The sequence below is a fragment of the Chiloscyllium plagiosum genome, unplaced genomic scaffold (genome assembly GCF_037043375.1).
Source record: "Chiloscyllium plagiosum isolate Xiang-an unplaced genomic scaffold, Cpla_swu_hap1 HiC_scaffold_4, whole genome shotgun sequence".
Classification (NCBI taxonomy): Eukaryota; Metazoa; Chordata; class Chondrichthyes; order Orectolobiformes; family Hemiscylliidae; genus Chiloscyllium; species Chiloscyllium plagiosum.
Window position 1 is genome coordinate 104254450 of NW_028270142.1, and position 25380 is coordinate 104279829.

The following is a 25380-nucleotide window of genomic DNA, read 5'->3' on the forward strand; positions in this document are numbered from 1 at the left end:
TGAAGGGTACCCTCAATTTCTCCTAACTTTTTTTTCTAACTTGATTTTTGAATTCTTCTACATAGATGTGCACACCCACACAGAAATCTAACAACTAACTAGATAATTAAAGCATCAGCATTTGAAGAAAGAACATGGACGTAAGCAGAAAATCAACAAGGTAAATATGAAAGGAATCTAAGTTTACAAAAGCAGATAAGAATAAGCAAATCAGACCTCTTAAAAAGTACGAAAATATTTTTTTCAGAAAGACTTGCAATCTTTTTCTCATTTTTAAAATTTATTTTTTAATACCCAGATCATACAAAAATGTTACAACAAAGTAGCTTAGTTCCGTTTCAGCTTTTTGCAGTTTTCATCATCCCTAGTGCTGAGGATAGACCGTGTATAAAAACATTACAGATTGGAATTATATGAGCAATATAGTTGTACAAAAACATAACAGTGGCATTACAATAAAACTGGATTGTAAAAATGGCTCAGTCCCATTTGTGAATATGTTTCTATTCTTGTGACTGCTTCTAAATTGGCACCCAATGCCAGTATAGAACACCTTTCAAGTCTCATGGATAGCACAACTTTGATGAAGAGCAACACTTTCATGCTGTAGTATAATATGTTTATTATACTATTAATCACTTTAGCTATCCTCATGGCCATTTTTTTCCAGGATTCCCAATTTGTATTGCATTAGAAACTAAAACCATCCAAGCTTATTTAAACAAAAAGCTAGCAGAAAGAGTAAACTTTCATCCCATTGATTTGAAACCAAATACCACAACTAAAAGGATAATTTGCTAACTCATTGCAGCACCTGATTCTTAAATAGTAACAACCTGATATCAAAGCGCTATACTGACAATTCAGCATCATAGTCTTTCATCTGTGTTCTTCCTGTGGCTCAGTGATCAGTGTGGAATTGAGATACACTGATCCTGAAAATCCCAGCTTTGTATGTGCTGACTTAGTTAATCTGAATCTAGAAATTTATTTTCACTGAATATAGAAATCATGATCAGTTTTCACCCTCACAAAAGTATTAATGCTCGGGCTGTTAGATCCTCATCCTGATTAAAATCCATCAGCAGCACGTAATATAGGTTCAAAATAAAACCCTTACTGCCACATTATTTACTGAACCAACAGGGAAGCAAAGGTACAATTACCTAGATTTGAGTTTATAAGAAAAAAAAGACTGGCCAAGCTTTTCTAGTTATTTCATGTTGGATATTGGGAAACTCTTACAATTCAACTAAGAAGCTAAATGTGTTTCTAGGTAAAAAGCAGTTATATAACATGCTACTCTGATTTCCCATCACTACATCAGAAAAGCTAATATGTTATACAATATTCACTCCTTTACTTGAATGCAATAAGCTACTGAACTACGACGCTTCAATCTCTTTCAGTGCAACACTGCAATATCTTAGCAATCCAATCTTCAAGAGTAATTCAATTTTGAAAATGACGTTCCAGGTATTCCAAATGTATATCTTGCAGGACATTTAATCTCAAGTACTGGAATATGCCACATAACAAGGTTTCGTGCTGACGTTGGATAGTAATTGCACCAGCTTTCAGAGGTAGTGTGCATCTTTAAATGCCTTTATTATGACATTTTCCCCATGACAGGAAAGTAAAGGTGATAATTTAATAATCAGATGATTGAGGATTCACTCTGCTCATTCGCCTCACAAGGTTTGTTAGCATTTTTGGAACGTTCAAGAATGCTATTACAGCATGGTTTAAAACAATTCAATAATTTTTAACAAACTAGTCACCAGGTCCTTTGAGCATGATATTCTTGGCATTCAACTGTTAATTATCAGTAGTACTAGTTATCCCTGAGTTGTAGTAAAAAGGAGCCCCATGAGAAGATTATATGCAAAAGAAAATGATCACTGCACCACAAAAAGTTAGAATGGCTTTCTTTTACATTGAACTTATCACATACAGCCATTAAGGAGAAAACATTTTGAGGTTGAAAAGGATTTCCATATACATAACCAGCACTATTTCAAATATGATCACAAAAGATTACAAAGGAATTGAATTAAGTTGCATTTCCTTTTAAAACCTGTCCTTTGTTCTTCTTGTGCTGTAGCAGAAACATCATAGCATTTACTTGTTGTCATTAATATTTCAATTAATATTGTGGAAAGATATGTAAAAACAGCTGGTACAAAAACACTATCATTCAAACATAAATCCTATTTACATAGCACTTTCTTTGGCATGAAGACTCAGAAGGAATGAGAAGAAGTATATCCTTGGAACAGAAATTATTTCAACAAACAACAGTCTCTTTAACTGGAGTGCGACTGAAGTGGTGTATTTACAGCAAGTATTTCTCCTTCTCCCTCACCCACCTAATTTATCTTTGCTGCTTACTCTTGTTTTCCTGAAAGCACTGATGTTTGTTTGGATACAGCTATCCAATATTCTGCCCTGAAATACTTTTGTGTGAAACCTAAATAATAAAATGCTATCAGGCTGTTCACAACAGAGATCATTAGAGCCAAGCTCTAACCATGTCTCATCTGATATTCACACACGTCTGTTTTGTACAAGAAGTCATTGGATAATGTTCAGGAATGAAATTCCTGGCTACTTTTACAATTCCTTAGTCTGGTGATGCACTAACAGCAATGCCTGCATTGCTGCATTTGTTTACCTCATCAAATGCAGCACTGCTCATTCATCAGAGATAATGCCACACATTTCTCAAGCATTTTTCTAAGCAGACATGAAACATAATAATGAGCATCCAGACAAGCTGTAGGCTTGCATCACTGCCATGTAATCTCAATGAAATCAGAAAAGGTGCATGGTTTATACCACATATTAAACAAAGGATCAGGGCATAAACTGCCATATTTGACTGAAGGCCGAAGCATATTTTAAAATAAAAATTGAAAGGCTTGGTCCTTCAATTTTGGATGTCAAAATATATTTCATAAAGTCAGTGCCCTTTTGATATGTACAACAGGTATATGCTTGTCCTATATGAGTGGTTCATTTTGTGTTCACTTAGAGTCATCCCACTTTATGTATTTTACTAGCTGACAAAGGAAATAATGAAATTACATGTTGGTATTTTGGCAAGAAGTATGTGCAGACTGGCATAAATCAAATTTTAATTGTAATTTACAAAAAACAAACAAATTCTGACAAAGAGAACTCTGAGAATGAATTCTCTGGTCACATTCACTCAAAACAAGCTTCAAATTAATGTTCTAACAAGTGAAATTAATGAATAGCATTCGAAATACTATACATCACACTTAATGGAAAAGTAGAGAAACGAACACACTCTAAGCACACATCCTTCAATTTTTTTTGAGGACTGTATAAAATTCTCTAGTTATAAATAAATGTTTTGAGTAAAATTAACACCAAATTAAGTTGCATTCAAAATGTTTGTCACTCATAAAAAGGTAAGGAAAGAATGCGAAATTGACCCTGAAAAATGATTTCCTTCGGGTGCGGGATATTCAAGCTTCTTGCATTATGCATTAGCCAGGGGTATTGTTTCATTCTCAGTCCGTGCTGCTTTTGGATCTATTTTATCACCCTTTCCGCCTTTCTTGCTTTTCATTTTTAAAAGTACCACTGCAAGGATCAAACCTATGGGAACATTTTGAGAATAAGTGTTATTATTTAAGTCAATTCTTGGAAAAAAAATGAAATGACATTTTAGCCACAGAAGCTTTTATCAGACCAGTAATTTGGTTCTTGGTCTACACATACCTATAAAAGCAAAGGTTCCAAGCAATATTCCAACTGCAAGAGCGACTTTTGATGATCCAGATAAACCTTCTACTGGAATGAAGCATACATTTTTATCTGTGCATTTACAGACAGCAACTGAGGAGGAAGAAAACAGAATGGTAAAAAATGTATATTTGACTGTTAACATCACATTAAATGCTGAAATCAATGTGGTAAATTACATAGAGACATGGAAGATAGGTGCAGGAGGAGGTCATTCGGCCCTTTGAGCCTGCTCTGCCATTCATCACGGTCATGGCTGATCGCCCCACTCAAAAGCCTAATCCTGTTTTCTGCCTATAACCTTTGATCCCATTTGCCCTAAGTGTTATATCTAGCTGCCTCTTGAATCCATCCAATGTTTTGACATCAACTACTTCCTGTGGTTATGAATTGCACAGGCTCACCACATCTTCATCCTAAATGGTCCATCCTGAATCCTCAGATTGTGACCCCTGGTTCTGGGCACACCCACCATGGGAACATCCTCCTTGCATCTACCCTGTATAGTCCTGTTAGAATTTTAAAAGTCTCTATGAGATCCCCTCATTCATCTGAACTCTAGCAAAAGCAATCCTAACCCAGTCAATCTCTCCTCTTACGTCAGTCCCGCCATCCCTGGAATCAGCCTGGTAAACCTTCACTGCACGTCCTCAAGAGCAAGAGTATCCTTCCTCAGAAAACTGCACACAATATTCTAGGTGTGGCCTCAGCATTTGATCTTACGGCATGGCTAAGCACTGAGAAACCTAAGTGAGGTTTAAAGATGATACGCAAGTTAATTCTGAAGACAAGATGAGATTGGCAATAGATGCAACCTTACTTATTATGGTCACTGAGAGCGAATAGTACCCAGGAATAACACACTTTATATCTAGTTTAAGGCAATGTAGATTGGAGGCTTGCTACATTTATTTTTATTCTGCGCTAATTATCCAACCATTCTTGACAATTTGCCAAAGGACCAAAGATTTTAACAATTCCTGCTAAATCTATCTGTTACAAAAGGACCTCAGGTGAGGTTCTCCGATTTGTTAAGCTCTCATGTGTGGAAGGTTGAACTGACTGACTATGTTTATTTATTGCCCTCTCATTTGGTCATAACATGGTTAATTTAAAAAGCATCACTTCCCCTGTGGATACCTTTCTCCCTGATCATTTTTTTTTAAAGGAGCCCACTTAACCTAGGCTTTCTTAAATTAACAAAAAGACGGAATTTATTAATTACTAAACATGAGAAAAAATAGTAATGGAGCAACACGTATACTCAGAACAGAATTTTCCTAGCCCCTAAATGACACGAGTGAGTTGGGAGTGTATGGCAACAGCTGAAAAATAAGATTCACACCTCTACAAAATTGTTCAATTCTACAAATACGTTTTAAACGATGTGGCAATAATCTCACTAGTGAGTGGTGCGGTGCATATTTGCATGCACTTGCATGTCATTTGTAACTAATCTCATCTCATTTATATGCAGATTCCTATTCTCCCACGCGCTGGAGAGAATTTAGACAGTGATAATTCCCAATATGAAAGTCAGAGCAGGTATCTGCTGGCTCCAGTTAATCACTTGCTGTACCAAGTGTCCATCTTGGACAGTAGTCCCCTGCAATAGATGTTACATTCCAGAGGCAGCAACCGCCTGCAGCACTCCTATTCACACATTACGACATTAGACATGGACCAGCCTCATTACATCCTCATGGCACATCTCTGGCTCACTTAGAGTACAGTTCCCTACTTCAATGCTACATTTTGAAGCTCACCATCATCTTACATCATTATACTGTTGTCAGGTCACTTTGAGCGCAGCGCCAAGCACCTGTCTCACGGATTGCACCAGCGTGCATGCAGAGCTCCCAGCTTGCTCTCATAATGCTCACTCAACTGGAACCTACTTGGATACTCACAGTATCTCTACCTTGCTTTGCCTTTTTGAGGTGTGCCGTTTCACATAGACCCTAAAACTACTTCTGCTCTATTTTGTTGAGTGGGAAGTAATGGCTTAATGGTATTAATCCGAGGACCAGGTAATGTTCTGGGTTCTGGGTTTGACTACCACCACAGCAGATAGTGGAGTTTGAATTTGATAAATATCTGGATTTAAGAGTCTAATGATGACTATGAATCCATTACTGATTGTCAGAAAAACTCATTTGGTTCACTAGTGTCCTTTAAGGAAGGAAACTGGCAACCTTACCTGGTTTGGCCTACATGTGAGTCCAAACCCACAGCAATGTTGTTGATCTTAAAAGCACTTTGGAAAGGGCAATAGATGCTGGCTTAGACAGAAACACCCTGATTCTATGAATACTTTTTTTAAAAAAAACAGGCAGCTCATCGTAGCTGTCAGCAACAGTCAGCTAATGGGGTGGATACCTTGCTGTATGGCACCACGCTACATCAATGTCTCGCATACAGCATGTGGCAACAGCCTATGTGGCAAACACAGTGTATGTGTCTCAACCAAAATCTAATAAAGCAATTCTCTGGAAAGTCAAAGGCAATTGTCATCAGTGAGGGGGTCTGCCACAGTCAGTCAAGGGTAGCACATGATCTCAGTCGAGAGGTTTGGACTTCATCAGTTCAGCCATTTAGCATTGTCAAGGTACATGGGATTTGTATCGCATAGTCCAAGAAGTCGGTCCCAGTCATTGTCTGTCCTGTAAGTCCAGTTCAACCAGTGCAGGGCGGGCGGGGAGGGGGGGAGGAGGGGGTGGGGGTGGGGATGGGGGGGCAGTACGTCAGTTAGAAGCTGCACAGAGATCAGTCAGGAGTCTGGGCACTCTTCAGTTGGGGTTGTCTGTCCAACTTAGTCATTATCAGTGCTGGGGATCTGCTCACTGAAAGTCAAGCGGCGTTAACAGGACCTCTGCTGTGTTAGGGACACTGAGAATGTCAATTGGAGAGAGTGAGCTAGACTGCAGAGTGGTAAATAATTGTGAAACTGGCATAACTCAACTTTTAAGGATGGGAGACAATAATGCCCTGGAGGACATGAGTTACTATGAAGGAGTCTTCATTATCCATGATCTTCCTTATTTTGAGAGAGGAGTGTGCAGTATGTTTGGCATGACTAAGCTGTAGGGTTGAGGCTTAGGGAGTGGGAATTTGAGAGATGAAAATGTAAATGAAGGAGTTTGGTGGGAACATGTAGAAGCTCACTAATGATGGGGTCACTGGGGAGTATAGGATAAAAAGAACATGGAAGTTCAGGAGGGTTCCTTGATTCCCAGGCTGAGACCGCAACTCACTCTGCCAAGCTCCATCTGAGCTGCCTCAAATCTTCATCTGAATTGCAAATGAGGACTGGAATTGAAAATGACTTTGGCCACACCTGGAATGGGTAGCATGTTTTTAACCCTCCTCGGCACATGGGCTCTCTATGTACGTGATTTGAGGCTTTCAAAGGGATTTAGATATCGACACAGATAAGAAATCAATATTCATAGTATCCTGTATGTGAAATGCAGACTGTAACCAACAATGTGGGATTCAAATCCTGTTCATAAGCAATCTTATTCATGTTATTGTTCATTACAGATTGATCACCGTCATCTCCAAGAAACAAACATAATCAGACACAAGGTGAAAGTGAGGACTGCAGATGCTGGAGATTAGAGTTGAGAGTGTGGTGCTGGAAAAGCACAGCAGGTCAGGCAGCATCCGAGGAGCAGGAGAATCGATGTCTCAGGCAAAAGCCCTTCAATCAGGAATTCTTGATGAAGGGCTTTTGCCCGAAACGTCGATTCTCCTGATAATCAGATGCAAACCTAACAGTCTCACCAATGGGCCCATAATTCAAAGACAAATCAAGATCCCAAAGGCTGCAGGAAGGGCATGGAGCAGATTTCTTCTCACCTTACCTGTAAGCGTTCACCAGCATGCTCTTACATGTAATCCTACCCTTCATGGGTGATGTAGGAGCACACATATTAGAAATCCTACAATTTCCATTTGGAGAGCAAGATTTGGAGATGTATATATTGGAATAAGGTTCCCTATCTCAAAGGTCAATATGGAAAAATTCCATGGCCCTTCCTTACCAGAGTTTCCATGTACCACACATTCAAGACAATGCTAAATCGTAATCCGTATGTGATGTGAATGCTAATTCGCAGATTACTCAGAAGCTGTTCTGGTTCTGATATTCCTTTTACAGGTTCACTCAAACCGAGACCAATGGATTCAACCAGACTAGATGTTGTCATCACTGTGATTACAGTGCATTGAATCATAGAATCTTAGAATCCCTACAGTGTAGAAACAGGCTCTTCAGCCCAACAAGTCCACACCGACCTTCTGAAAAGTAACCCACCCAAACCATTTCCCTCCCCTCTTACTCTACTTTTACCCCTGACTAATGCACCTAACCTACACATCCCCCTAAACACTATGGGCAATTTAGCACGGCCAAGTCACCTAAACTGCACATCTTTGGATTGTGGGAGGAAACCGAGCACCCAGAGGAAACTTGCGCACACACAGGGAGAATGTGCAAACTCCACACAGACAGTCACCTGAGGCTGGAATCGACCCTTTAGTTTTATTTTTATCTGTTTTCTACAGAGTTACTGACTCGCACAGACCAACACAATAACTTACCTGTTAACATTTTGGGTAATTTCTCAACTTAATGCCGTAAAATGAATTAGTTTTCTTTATCTTTCTTAACAATGAACTAAATAATGCAGACTGAGTTTTGGTGTCAGTAAATGAAGAGTGCAACACAGAAATATTGGCTTACACATATGACAGACTGATTTCCGATTAATATGAATAAAGGCAAAGAACTGATAAGAGTTAGAATTCTAGCTTGGCCAAGGGAAGCATGATATGCATGCAAAGGAATGCATGACATGCCTAAATTATCTCACCTTGAAACATGTCCTAACATATACAAATAGTGATCCTGTCAGCAGGCATCCACAGAGAAAAGGCAACCAGAGAAACGACTGGATTAAACATAGATTTTGTGGTAAGCATGATGTATAACTCAACCTGAAGAGGAGAGCTTTTGGAATATTTGACACACAACTGGCACACATCCATTCTCAATCTAGTTCAATCATAACAAGTTCCATCTGGCCTCATTTGCTGCAGAAACAATTCACTATCTAATATTTTTTAATTAATCTGTTCAAAAATGTTGGAATAGGTGGGATTTGAATCTGGGCCTCCTGAATCAGAAGATTCTGTCACAAGATCCAGTCACTGTTCAAGGATTATATTGATCATTGATTGAACATGTGACTTGTTTTCTTAATCACCAAACATCTCCGAGAACTCACTTTTCTTCTCCTGCAAACTCATATCACCAACTTGGCAGGGCTCAAGAAATTCTTTATTAAGTATAGATTCTCCAGTGGGTTAGATCAGAGTGGTGCTGGAAAAGCACAGCAGGTCAGGGAGTATCCGAGGAGCAGGAAAATCGACGTTTCGGATAAAAGCCCTTCATCAGGAATAGTCTATTGGTCTTTCCTAAAGTGTCTAGAATTGGTCACAATATCAATGGTTCTATAAAGTTTGTCATAACTCGTTTGCTCTGATACCCTATTTTTCTATTTATAGAGCCTAAAATCCTACATTCCTCATTAACTACTTTCTGAAGAGCCCTGTTACCTTATTTTATGGAAGTAAGACTCAAATAGAGCAAAGAAAAAATTGACACACATTTTATATGTCACTTTCATAGCCAACAAAATACCTGTGAATTTCATTCACTATTGCGATGTCAGGAGATTTACTGGAAAATATACGTTTTAGCCTGATATTTTCCAGATTGGTGCAAATTCTACAACCGCAAGGTAGGTTCATGCTTTGAAAAGTGAAGGCCCATATCAGTTAAAAATTAATTACATAAGAACTTAAGAATTAGGAGCAGGAGTCACCAATTCAGTCCCTTGAGCCTGCTCCACCACTCAATACAGTCATGGCTAATCTCACTCTCAGCCTCAACTTAATTTCCTGCGCACTCTCCATAACCCTTCAGTACATTACTAATTAAATATCTGTCTATTCCTCCTTAAATTTACTCACTGTCCAGGCATCCACCACATTCTGGGGTAGTGAATTCCACAGGTTCACAACTATTTGAAAGAATGGTCTCTCCTCATTTCTCCTCATCTCTGTTTTAAATCTGCCACCCCTAATCCTAAAGGTGTGGTCTATTGAAAGTAACAGCAAGGGACAAACTCACAGAAGCATTAGAGACAGATAATACTGAAGCAATTAACAGAGATCCATGAAAGAGTGGACAATTCAGAAATATTTATTTTTGGGGCCAACCAGATAAATATTGACAAAAATATTTGCCATTGGGAGAAAGTGGGACAAATATTTGCTATTGTCTTTCTTAAGAACCTTGGGTTGATGAGTCATGAAACATAAACCGAATGACCCACCCCTAAAATGGCTATTTTTCCTACATCATATAAGCATTTATGAAAAACTAGTTGGCATTTTAAGATGATACCATTGAAAAATTACCTGTTATGTTATCAATTCCTTGTAGAGGTGGAGAGCCACTATCAGTGATTAGTACACGAAGATTATATTTTGTTTCTTCACTGTGTCGGCCAAATTTCATGGTGACATAGGCATGAGTACCTGTGAAGACAATAACCATGGTAGTGACATTATTCAGGTACAGTACAAGCATTTGCAGTTACACTAGAAGGATTGCAAACATCTGTTTCAAATTTCTTCTCATTAATCCCAAATGTCGGTTACATTTACATCAAATTCTAACTGGAAAAATTTGCTGTAATACAGTAAAAATGCAACATTGAGTTTTAAAAAATGATTTCTCTCCTAAAATTAGAAGTGCTTTAAGATAAAAGATGCCTGATGTTCAGATCTAAACATAAATCCAGATGTGAGTAGATGAAGTGATTTTTTTCAGCCTTCAGTCAAGGCAGGTGACAGTTTTTGAGTTTGCAATCTTTCTGCTGGTTGTGATTAAGCTTCAGAAGTGAAATGCGTTCTCCATCATCCATAGTTAGTCCAAACTTGGGGGAGGAAAATGAATTTCTGAGCATTTTTTTGGAGAGTATACTTGTATACTCTATATCTTTAAGACAAAATTGGATTATGTCCAAATTCAAAGTTCAAAACTTATTACTCTGGTTAAAACAAACAATAGGAACAGCGTCCGGCTGAGCACCAACGTAAATCTATGGAAATGGCCAACCTCCCCTCAGCAGACAAAGAGAAGCAACTGTAGAGGTTCTAGAAGCATATAAGGCTGTTGAAGATTAAAGTTAATCACGAAAAAAAGAGCTTGAGTGGATTGCAGTCAAACAGAATTGAAAGTCTAACTATCTCAAAGAGTCTGCTCATTTAAAAGCCCAGCTATTGGAAGTTATAGGACAAAGTTAAGCTTTGAAAACTGAGATGGAAAAAGCCTCAGAAGATCTTCAGAAATCCTCTGCATACACAGCCAACGTTCTCAAGTGATTGACACAAAAAAGATACATTGATGTACAAAATAATCTCTCCTTAAAAGGAATATTCAAAGTTTCAAAATCACTGTGCGCTATTATAGGAGGACAATATTCACTCTTAATTAATGAGTGATGATTTTCTGTTTAAAACAGACTCTTGAGAGAGAAAAAAAAAGCTTTCCTTTATGATTGCAACAGATTATCACAGAGAAGCAAGTCCTTATTTAGAATAGAGATCAACTGCTGCATTACCATGATATTTGGAAAAAAGGCTTAGAAAGTTAAGGGCCAATAAAGCAAATTGCCATCCAGTTTGCAGATCATTGTGATGTGCAAGGACATCTTATAAATTCTGCTCCAGATTCTTATTTCCTCACAAGCAATGATGCACTTCTCTTGTCTTATAGAACTAAGAAATGTTTTTGTCTGTAGAGAAGCTGTCATCTGACTCAAATTCTATGGTCACCCTGACATCAATAGGGGGTTCATGCATTATATACATTCTTCAAGAGAGCCGAGAGTATTTTTCAAGATTAATGCCTCAAATCAAAGAGACTTGTGGAGTTTTGGGGAGATGGGAATAAAGAGTTAAAAGGTTATGGTTAAATATACTTCATAAAAAAACTTGGGGTGGGTGTAGAATAAAGCGTTTCTCTTACGATGACGATTGAGCGTGTGCGAAAGGAGCTATATCATAGCAACATCAGATCACATGAACAAAGGTATGAGTCTATAAGATTGCAGTATAGTGTGTCCTCAACACACCCAATTCCAACCTTTCTGGTCCCAAGTTTCCACACAAGCTGCCATTTTCTTGCTTCTTTTCATTATGTCACAGAGTTCAAAAAGGTTATCGCTGACTGCATAAGGAGTCAGTTAGCTGGACAGCTGGTATATGATGCAGATTGATGCCAATAGCGTGGATTCAACTGCCGCAATGGCTGAGGTTACCATGAACATTTCCTTCTCAAACCTTCCCCTCACATGATGTGTTGTGACCCTTAGGTTAAACCACCACTTCTCTCTCACAAAAACACAGCCATATTGCCCAGCAGGACAATGTTAATTTTACCTTATCCTGACCACTCTTCTTATAATCTAAAAGATATACACATGAAACAATGAATTCAAGATACAGTTTATATGTAAATTTATGAAACACTGACTTGTATTATTATGCTTAAAAAGACATGAGTTATTGGTTTTCATTTACCATTTATGGTTTCAACTTTCAATTCTTTGCCTGGGTCTGCAGGAATAGAAAACATGAACGGTGGACCATTTTCTTTATCATCATCTACAGCATGAATTATTATTTTCTTCTCTTCTACAGCTGGTAAGCAAATGGAAAACTGAGAGGAATCTTTTGCTAATTTGGGAGCATTGTCATTAACATCGTTAAAGTAAACGGAGACTTCCACCGAAGATCTCTTTTTAGGTCTGTCTACAATAAAACACAAAGCAAATATTTAGTTAACATTAAACTTTGAATGATTTTTATGCGAGGTCAATTGAATCAAAATTGGAACAACTTGAGAAACAATAATTGTACAAATAAATTCTTAATACCTTGTGAACAAAAGAAATGGACATTCATGTATGAGCCTCAATTCAATGATGTCTCAAATTCTTTTAGATAGAACTGAAGAGGACTTTGAGCAAGACATAAATGAATTTAGACCTCAGTCACTAAACTCGTTGCAAGTTTTTAAATGACTGTTGAAAACAGAAAGTTAGAAAATCAGAGAATTCTAGGCAGAACAATTACAGAGGATTGAATAACCCTGGCTGGTTGACAGAATCCCAACAGTGTGGAAGCAGGCCATTAGGCCCATCAACTCCACACCAACCCTCTGAAGAACATCCCATCCATACCCACCTTCCAACCCATCCCTGTAATCCTGCAATTCCCAAGATTAATCCACCTAGCCTGCACATCCCCATTCACTGTGGACAATTTAACATGGTCAATCCACCTGACCTGCACATCTTTGGACTGTGGGAGAAAGCCAAAGTACCCAGGGGAAACCCATGCAGGTCTATATCCTGCTGTATCCTTTGACAACCTTTTTCACTATCCACAACTCCACCATTTTTTTGTCATCTGCAAACTTACTTATCAGAGCACCTACATTTCATCCAAATCATTTATATATATTACAAGCAATGGAGTGGACTAATCTTGGTGGAACACCACTGTTCATAGACTTCTGGTCAAAAATACACCCCTCCATAACTACCCTCTGTCTTCTTTGACAATTTTGAATCACCAACTCACTGTGGATCCCATGTGACTTAATCTTCTGGATCAGCCTACCATGAGGGATATTGTCAAATGCCTTAATAAAATCCATATAGACTACATCCACTGTCCTACACTCAATCATCTTTGTTATTTCCTGAAAAACTCATTCAAATTTATGAAACAAAACATGCCCCTCAAAATACCATGCTGACTATTCCTAGTAAGTCCATTATCTTCAAATGTGAGTAAATCCTGTCCCTTTGTACCTTTGCTAAAAGTTTCACTATTGCTAATGTAAGGCTCACTGACCTATGCTCAAATTAATTCATATTTGAGGAGTGAAACATTTGGTTTGGACCTGGATCCCATAAAAGGGATGAGTCAGGAAACAGATAATTATATTTATCTAGCAATCATATAGTCAGGGAGCAAATCCTTCTATAAACTATTGTGGTTATCTCAAACAAAAGAAATCTTCATCGTACTCATACAATTATGAGTTTCATTGTGTGATATATATAGGGACGAAAGCCAAATACAATAAACTTAAGATCAATCATTAACTGATGAATCAGTCTTTACGTATCTTGATTAATTCAAGTGATGTGGGTGTTGCTGGAAAGGTCAGCAATTATTAACCATTCCTAATTGCTCTGAAGGTAGTGAGGGTGAGCTGTCTTTTTGAACTGCTGCTGTCCTTAGGTTGTAGGTTGACCCACAATGCTTTTAGGAAGTTTTTGACCCAGTGAAAGAATGACAATATAGTCCCAAGTCAGGATGACACATGGCTTGGAGGGGAATTCACAGTGTTCATATTTCTTTGCATTTTGTAGATGTTAGTCACTGTGAGTTTGAAAGGTCCTGTCAAATGAGCCTTGGAGAATTGCTGGAGTGCATCTTGTAAACACATATATTGCTGCCATTATGTATCAATGATAAAGGGACTGAATGCTGAAGGTGGTAGTTATGGTGTTAATCAAGTGGGATGCTTTGCCCTGGATGCTGTCAAGGTTCTTGCATTTTGTTGGAGCTGCACTCATCCAAGCAAGTTAAAGTACTCTTTTCCACTCTTGACTTGTATCTTGTTGATAGTAGACTGGCATTGAGGAGTCAGGAGGTGAGTTACGTGTCACAATATTCCTGACCTCAATATATCTTTAAGTTTGAATGGTTGCTTATAAATGAGAAAACTGTAAATTTTTGTCATTCTGCCCTGTCAATAGATATGACATCTCCTGCTATGTGTACTGAAATGGAAATAGGAAGCCCATTTACTCTAACTGCTACTTTATCAAACACCATTCCTTACATATTTTCTCATTCAGCCTGTTCCCAGCACCAGTATGGGGTCCACTGCAGACCAACTGATAGACATTGTCTGTTATTTCCCAACCTCTTCCTTCTTCTAGCTTGGTGATTCCCTTACCTCACTTCAAAGCAATTCCATGGAGATGTAGAAGACCATTAAGATCTCAGACACAAAGTTTAGAGCTTAACAAAGAGTAAACTGAATGTGGTTGTAAACCAAATTCTGATTTCAGTATTCCAATTCAGTTGTAAACTAATTTGGTGCTCACATCTATCCTGGATGACCAACTCTGGGGACTCAATAAAAAGAGAGATTTTGACGTGAGGTGGGCATGCAGTAACACTGGAGAGACTACAGACTGGGCTAGGTTGAGGGAGATAGAGGAGCAATGGAGAGACTGGAGTATGGTGGGGTGGAAAAGAAAGTTTAATCATTGCCAAGACAGCTAAAATCCTTGCTGACAGATTTGAGAGACAGTTTTGTGTAGAAGTCGGGTTTAAGGTTGTATAGTGATATGATTCTGCATGAATCACTCTGAAGTTGTTGCTGTAGTTATGTTGGTTTCAAACAGATGTACGATTAACTTTTTGTCAGTTTGCTTTAAATGTTATGTACACGAGTGTTGTGCTTTATAGTCACATTGATGTCTTGTCAAAAAGGCTAAACAATCCATTTGCTGATGTTCTACACTAAGTTGATCTGTAAGCTGACTCTGTGCAATGCTGATACTGTGTTAGGCAAGACAGGACCTTAAAAGTTGTAAAGAACTAACATGACATATCTAGGGGCATAAATGATTTTATCCTGAGGTCAAGTTTTTATTCATTCTCAGATTGTGGGGTCATTGATAAAACCAGCTCTTAGTTTTCATCTCTAATTGCCTTGAAATGGTTTCATACACTGAGTGGTATGGTGAAATATTTAACAGCTGAGAAAATCACATTGAAGTCCCATTAAAATTGGACCAGGTGGAGTCTGGAACATTCCCTTCCCTGGAGGATCAGTTGAGTTTTTAATGGCACTTCTAGAATTATGACTCATTCAAAACTAGATATAAAACAGGCTAGGAAGTTGATTCATTAGAATGGAAATTCTACTTACAGGTTTAAAAGTAATCCTGAACTCAAGAAAATAATCTAGAGTAATATCTTAAAATTACAATAGCTTTAAAAGTATCTTTTTAAATATATGGATGAAAGCTTTAATTACGCCATCATGTAAGCAGATACTGGATTGTATTATTCAAAAATATTTAGAACAAAATAAAATTCAACTGAATAATTACAGTTTATAATTAAATCACACCATTGAAATAATGAAATATCCAAAAGGCACCTCACAGGAGCATTATAATATATAATGTGGCATTGAGCCACATAAGAGAGGGCTTAGAATTTCACCAAGTCAGGTAGACATGTGAATCTTATAGAAATGGTGGTCGGGATCCAATTGTGGGATTTCTGACCCGATGTCTGGGGTTTCAGGGCTATCTTTTAGGGAGGGAGGCTGGTTCAGATTGCAAGCTCACATCCAACTGTTTCCACTGCAGAAAAAAAAATGTGACATGCTTCTCCACAATATTTACGGAGTTGAACCAACTTTTGAAAGATTCATGATTCATAGATTGACAGGGATGGCATGAACTGTAACCTGTATGAGGGAACCTTTGAAAGTTGAGATCAGAAGGTCTGCCTGACACACCCCATGCCAAGGTATGCCCCAGAAATCTCCTCTTGCCTCCTTGTACCTCCATGATAAAGTATAGCACTTTAATGCCAAATCATGCACTTTATATAGGCAAAAAGCTCAACTGCATGAGAGTTGCATGTGTAAAAAAATGTTTTCTTTGGAAGAGAGTTGCTTATAATTTTTCAATATGTTAAAATGAACATGTTTTTTAAAAGCTCCCTTCTACCATAGTGCAATAAAAGCAATCATCCACATGCTTTAAGCTTCAATATTTGAAAACGCAAGGGATTTGAAATCACTTAACCTTCTGTGAAAAACAATTGTGAAATTGAGGTATCAGACAACTAGAGCTGTCAATCAAGCTGCGTGCTACTGTTTCAACAATTGAATGATATCTAGGCACTTGGAAAAGAATGCAATGCTTGTCATGGGAGCATGATGGGTCACAATGACGTCTGCATGACCATACTTTGGACTGAGTTGAGGGGTTGCCTATTGTGGGGCAGGGAGTTGGGTTGGTGACTTGAGGAAAGGTATACATATATAAGGAGCAATGGGCATGTTTGGATTGATTAGGATGTAATATGGAAATGGCATGTGAAGAATGTGGATGTGAGGAGATGTGAGGGGTGAGGACTGCTGGACTTTTTTTTAACAGCTGAGGTGAACAGTACTGAGGTAGGTTTTTTAAAGTGCCCGTTTCTGCATTCTTCAGCCAACAGACCTGTGTACGAAGCTTTGCAAAGTTGGTTGACCTGACTTCAGCAGACACCAAGCTTCCTTCAATAAATATCTCATCTCACGAACTGGTGTTCCCCAAGATGGAAATGTAAAACTTTCATCACTAAAACTTGTCTTAAAAATTGTAAGTTCAGCCCATTAAGTCAGATAAACAAAAGCTTAGACAACAAAGTAGTTTTAAGGTGAATCTTAATGAACAAAAAATGAAATGAGAAGGTAGAGAAGTGTTGGGAATGAATTCCAGAGCTCAGGGCCTGGACAATTTAGGACACAGCTACCAATTACAGAGCACATGTAATTGAGAATGTACAAGAGGCAAGATTTAGGGGAACACAAATATTTTAGAAATTGAGAGCCTGGAGGAGATCACAAAAATGCCATGAAGAGATTGAAAATAAACGACGAGAATTTATAAATTCTATAAGAACAATTTTCATGCTGTGTTGGTGGTGGAAACCAGAACAAAATGTAGGATCATTGTGTTTTGAAATACCAACTATCATACACATGTTGCCATAGAACATTGTTAGTTTATATTAATCCCCTACTGTTCCTCCACAATGTTGACAGTGATCAGAATTGGAATGGTCTCTCTGGTGCAAACTTAAGTTTGTTTTTACTTTAAGCAAATTAAGGGATGCAGGGAAAGTAAAGGATGGATTTGAGGTAAAAGATTCGCCATGATCTTGGTGAATGGTAAAGCAGGTTTGAAGAGCCAGTTGGCCTACTCCCACTCCAATCATAATGTTCATTTAGTTTTATTATTCTCTTCTTCAAAGCATGAATATACAGTTCTTACCTTTCTCCATTGCAAAAGCCTTAATCTTAAGATGATTTTGCTTTTCTGCATCCAATTCATTCTTAACGAAGATTTCTCCAGTTTTTGAGTCAATCCTGAACAATTGAAGTGGATCTTGTATGCTATAGCTAAACATTCAAATTCAGATCATTAGTCTTATTTCTCAATCCAAATAATCTCTATCTGCCTGCATCAGTCACATGGTAAAATTTAAACAGCTATGTTTAGATTTTCCCAAATCATTTGAAATGGCACTTTGACAACAAAAGAACAGCTAAAGGATAAAATGAATTTTAACAAAAGTTACTAAATGTACTAAATAACTTTGAAACATTTCTCTTCATTATAATTTCCCTTATTATACAGATACTGCTCAAGCAACAAAATGCTTACAGCTTGCTTGCACTGACCACTGTGAAAGTTCACATGACATTGCGAGTAATGACCATCTTTAAGGATGCTGGGCAACAGAGGGTTAATATGAGAAGAATTCCAAATCTCAGTGGCAGGTTTATCCCACCAGATTCCATTAACAATCCAACCTGCAGTTCTTGGGAAGTTAGTTGTGAAAGCAGCTGTACATCTCTCTCACATACAGCTAAAAGCTTGGGTTCTATCTCTGTTACCAGAATTACATGTGAGACAATCTGTTTTACTAACTTTGCTCTTGCCAAGGGTTATGTGGTGTTATTATATTAGAGTAGTTGCTGTTTAGTAGTTAAATAATCCATTATTCTGACAGGTTTTCCAATAGAGTTAAAGTTATATCAATTCTTCCTTTTTATTTATCTTTAAACTGTAGAGTGAGAATAAAAAGTGTTTTCCTTCTAGCCAAGTAGTGTAACCAATCAAATTACACCTGGAGCAAAGCACCTTATGCTTGCCTTTAAACAAGATAAAAGTTAGGGTACAGGTTAACTCCTTGCTATATTTAAAAGTGGTTTGGTTTGCAACCTGTAATTGTTGGAGTACCAGAGATGCTGGAGCCACAATTCTTTCAATATATATCAATAAAATGGATGGGAAAGTGAATGTATTATAGCCAAATTGCAGACCCCATTTGTGGGATGGCAAGTAGTGAGGATAACACAAAGAGATTTCAGAGGGATATAGGCAGGTTAAGTAGGTGGGCAAAATTTCAGATGGAATAGAATGTGGGAAATTGTGAGATCAAGCACTTAAGCAAGATGAACAGAGGAGCTAACTATTACTTAAGTGGGGAGGAAAGACAGCAGAGAAACTGTGACACAGGATGATTTCGGGGTTCTAATGCATGAATCACAGAAACAAAACTGGCATCTGAGTTCAGCAGGTGATAGGGAAAGGAAATCAACTGTTGCTATTTATTTAAAGGGAATGAAGTATAAAGATCAGGAGACCTTGCTAAAACTATACAAGGCACAAGTCAGACCACAGCTGGAATACTGTTTCCCTTATTGAATGAAAGATATCCTGGGATGGTACACTCCCTCACAGAGCCAGAGACCTGGGTTCAGTTACACACTTGGGTGACTATCTGTGTGGAGTTTGAACTTCTTCCTGTGTCTGTGTGGGTTTCTTCCGGTGCTCCATTTTCCTCTGACTATCCAAAGGTGTGCAAGTTAAGTGGATTCTTCGCTGTGCCCATAATGGGTCTGGCTGGGATGATCCTCAGAAAATCAGTATGGGCTTGATGGGCCAAATGGCCTGATTCTACATTGTAGGGATTCATATGGGCCAACCCAGCAAATGGTCACTAAATTTATACCCTGGTACAGAATGGCTTTCTTATGAAGAGAGGTTGAAAGGGTTGCAATCATACCTATAGGAGTTCAAAAGAATGAGAAGAGACCTTATTTAAAGATCCAAGATTCTTAGGCTGTTTGATAGGCTTGATATGGAGAGGTTATTTAATTGGTGGGAGATTCTCAGCCCAGAAGGTATCATTTCAGAGTCAGTGATCATGAATATAATGCAGAGATGAGGAGGAATTTGTTCTCTCAGAAAGTAGTGAATTGATGGATCTTATTTTACCGCAGAGGGCTATTGAGGCTGGTACATTATGTATTTTCAAAGGTGAGAGACAGAATTTTAAGCAGTAATGACATCAAGGGTTATGAGGAAAAGGCAGGAAAGTGGAATTAAGGATTTACAGATCAGCTGTGATCTAATTGAATGGGAGGGGATGTTCAATGGGCCAAAAGACCTACTTCTACTTCTATGTCTTACAGTCTTATTATTCTTTAGCAATTTCTTGGTCCTCATTTGCTAAATTCTAAAGTGACCCCGTTTTCAGACTGCCTAGTTTTTTTTGACGACTTCTCTTGTTAGCCACGTGCATTACCTTTACAGCTGGGTGTCAGTGTCTCAAACAAATGCACCTTTGTTCCAAACCCTGAATTTTTTTTTTATTTGTTAAAATTAATTTGCCTGTCTGTTATCATACCTTTTAATTTATTTTCTGAACCTAACATAGCCAATTTAATCATCATACCTTTGTAGTTTCCTTTCTTTAGATTTAAGACCCTAGTTTCAGAAAGAATTAACCTAATCCGTGGTACAGCACTTTCAAATTTCAACTAAAATTCTAAATATTATGGTCATCCTCCCCAACTGGATTTTTAATTAGCTCATTCTCATTACTCGATATTTGATCTGATGTAACCTACTCTTTAGTTCCCCAATATTCTGTTCTACAAAACCAATCTACATACATTGCAGGAATTTATGCTGTGCAGTATTATTTACGAGGTCAATACATAGATTGAATTATCAGTTTATTAGTCTTGTACAAAGCATTTGGTGCCCTTTCTTATCATTATTATTTGGTGATCTAAAAACAGCTCCTACCAGTGGGCGTCACGGCGGCATAGTGGTTAGCACTGCTGCCTCACAGCGCCAGAGACCCGGGTTCAATTCCGGCCTCAGGCTACTGCCTGTGTGGAGTTTGCACGTTCTCCCCGTGTCGGTGTGGGTTTCCTCTGGGTGCTCTGGTTTCCTCCCACAGTCCAAGGATGTACAGGTCAGGTGAATTGGCCATGCTAAATTGCCCGTAGAGTTAGGTAAGGGGTAAATGTAGGGGTATGGGTGGGTTACGCTTCGGTGGGTCGGTGTGGCCGAAGGGCCTGTTTCCACACTGTAATGTAATCTAATCAGTGTTTGAAGCCATTTATTAGCTTTACCCAAACTGAGACTATATTGTGATTTTCTGATCGTAGATCCTCTCCACTAATTTAATAATCTTAGCCTTTATTAACAGCGTCACCCCTCTTCCATTTTTTTTCCTTACTAGTTGTTCCTAAACATTGAAATTCTTGAACATGCAGCTGTCACCCGTGGTCATCCTGCAGTGACATCTCCATAATGACAGTTTAATCACATGTGTTTAAATCATGCCTGCTTGCTCCTATGGTGCACACAATTATTTCTATATTGAATAATTTAAATGCTTTGTAACAAAATAATCAATGGACTACCATTCTTGGGAGTATGTTTTTCTTAATCTTTTTACTAAGGCTTTGGCTTGTTATTTAAATTTCTGAAAAATAATTCTGCAAGTCTTCAATCTTAGCCGCTTGTGTCCAATATGGAACCCATCTGGTTCACTAATGTCCTTTAGAGAAGGCAACTGCCATGCTTACCGAGTTTTGGCTACATATGACTCCAGGCCCACAGCACTGTGATTGATTCTTAACTGCCTTCTGGGCATTTAGGGATGGACAACAGATGCTGGCCCCTCCATCAGTACCCATAATCCCATGAATGAATAAAAAAAAATTTCCTTTGAGGCTCTGATCTTGAATAATCTCTGGCATTGTGCTTGTGTAAATGTTTAAATGTGTTTTAGTAAGCAGAGACTGACTATTTAGTACCTCACTTCAGCACCTTCAGGATCTTTGGCTTCCACTTTAAGCAAGAAATCACCTAAGGAGGCATTCTCGAATATCCATTTTCGATACAAAGATTTTAAGAACTGTGGTGGTTCATCAGTATCGGTCACATTAATGAACAGGAAGGCAAAAGAGCTTGAGTTGTACTCCACTCCTTCCACAAGCGGTTCTGGATTTGTGGCACTGATCGTTAACATGTAAGATGAATACTCTTCAAAGTCTAGTGGCTGAGGGAACAGACAGTAAAAACAATTAACTATCTCAAGCGGAATAAGTCTCTCTATTCCTAAAGAGAATTAAATTTCACTGATAACACCTAGGTTCACACATCAACTTTATTGTTATATCTTGGCAGGACTGTGTACTGTGCAAATGTAAGCATTTTCTTACTGGACTTCAAATTATGACCAATATTCTCTCTACCAAGACTTACATCAGCCTACATGATCCAACCACAGCTTTTAAACTAATATTCATTTTACCTCACTTGCTCTTCTCTTTGCAATTCTCATTTGAACTTTTTAATTTCCATTCTTCTCAATTTCATTTCACCTTAATTCCAATTCCCTTGTCTTACCTTTATCTGTCCTTGGAGAAAGTGAGGACTGCAGATGCTGGAGATCAGAGCTGAAAAATGTGTAGCTGGAAAAGTGCAGCAGGTCAGGCAGCATCCAAGGAGCAGGAGAATCGACGTTTCGGGATTCCTGAAGAAGGGCTTATGCCCAAAACGTCAATTCTCCTGCTCCTTGGATGCTGCCTAACCTGCAGCGCTTTTCCAGCAACACGTTTTTCAGCTCTCTATCTGTCCTTGCCTTCTTCTTTTCTGCCAACTTTAGTTTCTTAATTTTTCTCCTCATTCTCAAGCTGCTTTTACTGTAATTGAATATCACCTGATTCTGATGCTTCAGTAATTGATGTATTTGGTCTCTCTAGTATTTCCTCTGCATTATCAGCTCAGTTTCTGTGCCTTTCTTATGCTACTAGGCAATGCTATCACCAGTATCTGCCAATTCAATCAACCTGAGCTTTGAAAGTTTCTTTAAGACTAACAGTGACAATGCTGCCATTGTCAAGAAATTGTTTGCCAATTCCAGTGCAATGTTTTATTTGCAGTATATAATCCTGTGTTTTCTTTCTGTGTTATTTAGTAATACCTCACAGTCAAGCCCCACACTTTGTTACACTCACTCACAAAAGCTAGACTTTTTTTTAAAATATGGAAGATTCCCCAATTTATGGTTTCTTCGACCCAGATTAACAAAGCATGGACCAGGTTTCCATACTCCAGGCAAATTGCTATAAATAAATAGATTCTAGCTAGAGATAAACAATTATGAGCCATCAGTATAAAATCTATTAATTAAAACTCTCACTCCCTTATGCAAACACACACAGACAGACAGACAGACAGAGATAGGAAATATCACATGGATGCAATGGGTGATGGAAGAGACTGGAAGGTTCATCAAGATGATCATTTTGTGTGTCAGAACATGATGCTTCCTTATTTTTCTTCTCCAAAGTAGTGATTCACATTTTAGAAAATCTCTGACTTCCTTGTCAAGAGTCATAGCTGACTGGAACTGCTGAGATAAGCTGTTTTTTTTTCAGACTAATGGTGTACTTTTAATGCAGAGAAAGGAAACAGCTCCTGCTCTTGCATGGATCCAATGGTTTCTCTCAAACATTCATTCCTACCCAGCTGTTCAGCTACCTGGAAGTCAATCACACTGTTGTTGGCAGGCAGAAGACCTTTGTTGTCAATTACTGATCAATAACCCACAAACCAATCAGCTACTTGTTGCCAGCCAAAGCTCCATTCATACAGAGTCCTTGGCTCCAGATCATCTGCAAACCATCATTCTCTGTCAAGTTGTAAGTACTTTCAGTGATATAACCACAAATCTCCACAGTAAGAATTCCAGATATTTACTACTTCTGCAAGAAGAAATTACTTCACATCTCAAACATGAATGCCAGCCTCCTTGTGCTATAATTCTGTAACTTAGTTTCAGATAACCTCACTAGGGAAACATCTTCTCAACATCTACTCTATCAAGCACCTTCAAAATCTTGTACGTTTTAATATGATCACATCCCATTCTTCTAAAGGCCTTATCTGTTTCATTATTCTTGATAAATTAACTCCTTTATCCCAGGAATGAGCCTAATGAATCTCTTTTAAACTGTCTGTAATGCCTGTATATCCTTTCTTAAATATGGGGATTAAAATTGCACAAGGTACTCCAGGTGTGGACTCACCAATACCTTGTACAGTTAGTGAGTTTTGACAAGATTTGTAGCTCAGGTTGTGGTTCTGGATGTAAGTTTGCTCACAGAGCTGGAAGGTTTGTTTTCCGACGTTTCATCACCATACTAGGTAACATCATCAGTGAGCCTTTGGTGAAGCACTGGTGTTAGTGGCCCACTTTCTACTTATGAACATCATAATGTTGTTATCAACACATGAACATCAACTAGCCACAGAAAGACATGACCCACTCTCACTAGTATCCTTACATATAGATGAGGAAAGACACAATTTCAACTGGGACAACACATCTATTCTAGAACAAGCCAAACAGAGACATGCACGAGAATTCCTAAAAGCATGACATTCCAACCAGAACTCTATCAACAAACACATCAACTTGGACCCCATTTACCACCCTCTGAGAAAAAGAACAGGAAATGACATCACCACAGCAAAGGACATCACCGCAGGAACTAACATCACCACAAGAAATAATATCATCAATCCAAAGGAACCTGAACATGTAAATAGAAAGTGGGATACCAATACCAGTGCTTCACCGGAGGCTCACTGATGATGTTTCCTAGTATGGTGATAAAACATCTGAAAACGAACCTTCCAGCTCAGTGAGCAAACTTACATCCAGAACCTCAACCTGAGCTACAAATCTTCTCAAAACTCGCTAATGCCTACTGGGGCAATATGCTAAAACTGGTCTGAAAATAGGAAACCAACACCATCTGACAGACCGCCACCCCGAAAAAGCTGTACTTCCTGCACAAATGCCTAAGGAAAAAGCTACTATGAAATGTCTTAAATACAAACCTCCCCTTAACACCCTACTAGCCAAAAGAACAGCAGAGTAAAATGGCCACAGAATGTTTAGAGAAATGATTAATGATGTCCACAACAGACTCTGTAAATACAATTGATAAATTTCGCGCCAAAAAACATTACTCATTAATGCAACAGACCATGAATGGATGGACACAGTATAACAAGACATAGACATTAGACAGTGACACACACAGAAAATGAAAAGACTAGACCTGCAGAAAAAAACAAGACAAACACACTTTAGGATGCTTGACAGTCATTTTAAACCAAACAGACTACATTGAGAAAGCAAACGCACTGCTTACAGATACTGACACTTACCAACAGGTGGTGACAGACCCAACCCCGCAACTAGAAAACTGAATCACAGCCCTACTCAAAAAACTTCGGAAATCTAGAGAATTAAACAAGACAGACA

At 38.3% G+C, this 25380-nt stretch overlaps 1 protein-coding gene across 5 annotated transcripts in view; it reads right to left on the minus strand.

Annotated features, from left to right (window-relative positions):
- Positions 1-259: 259 nt before the first annotated feature.
- Positions 260-25380, minus strand: part of cdh17 (cadherin 17, LI cadherin (liver-intestine)) — a 97745-nt gene continuing 72624 nt past the window's right edge. For all 5 annotated transcript variants that reach the window (XM_087986533.1, XM_087986534.1, XM_087986537.1 and 2 more), the window contains exons 13-18: positions 21854-22098; positions 18003-18130; positions 12433-12663; positions 10264-10383; positions 3751-3867; positions 260-3627 (exon numbers count right to left, since the gene is read on the minus strand). In XM_087986533.1, coding sequence (XP_087842659.1) covers positions 3509-3627; positions 3751-3867; positions 10264-10383; positions 12433-12663; positions 18003-18130; positions 21854-22098 — 960 coding nt within the window. In that variant the 3' untranslated portion in view covers positions 260-3508. The remainder of the gene's footprint in view (positions 3628-3750; positions 3868-10263; positions 10384-12432; positions 12664-18002; positions 18131-21853; positions 22099-25380) is intronic.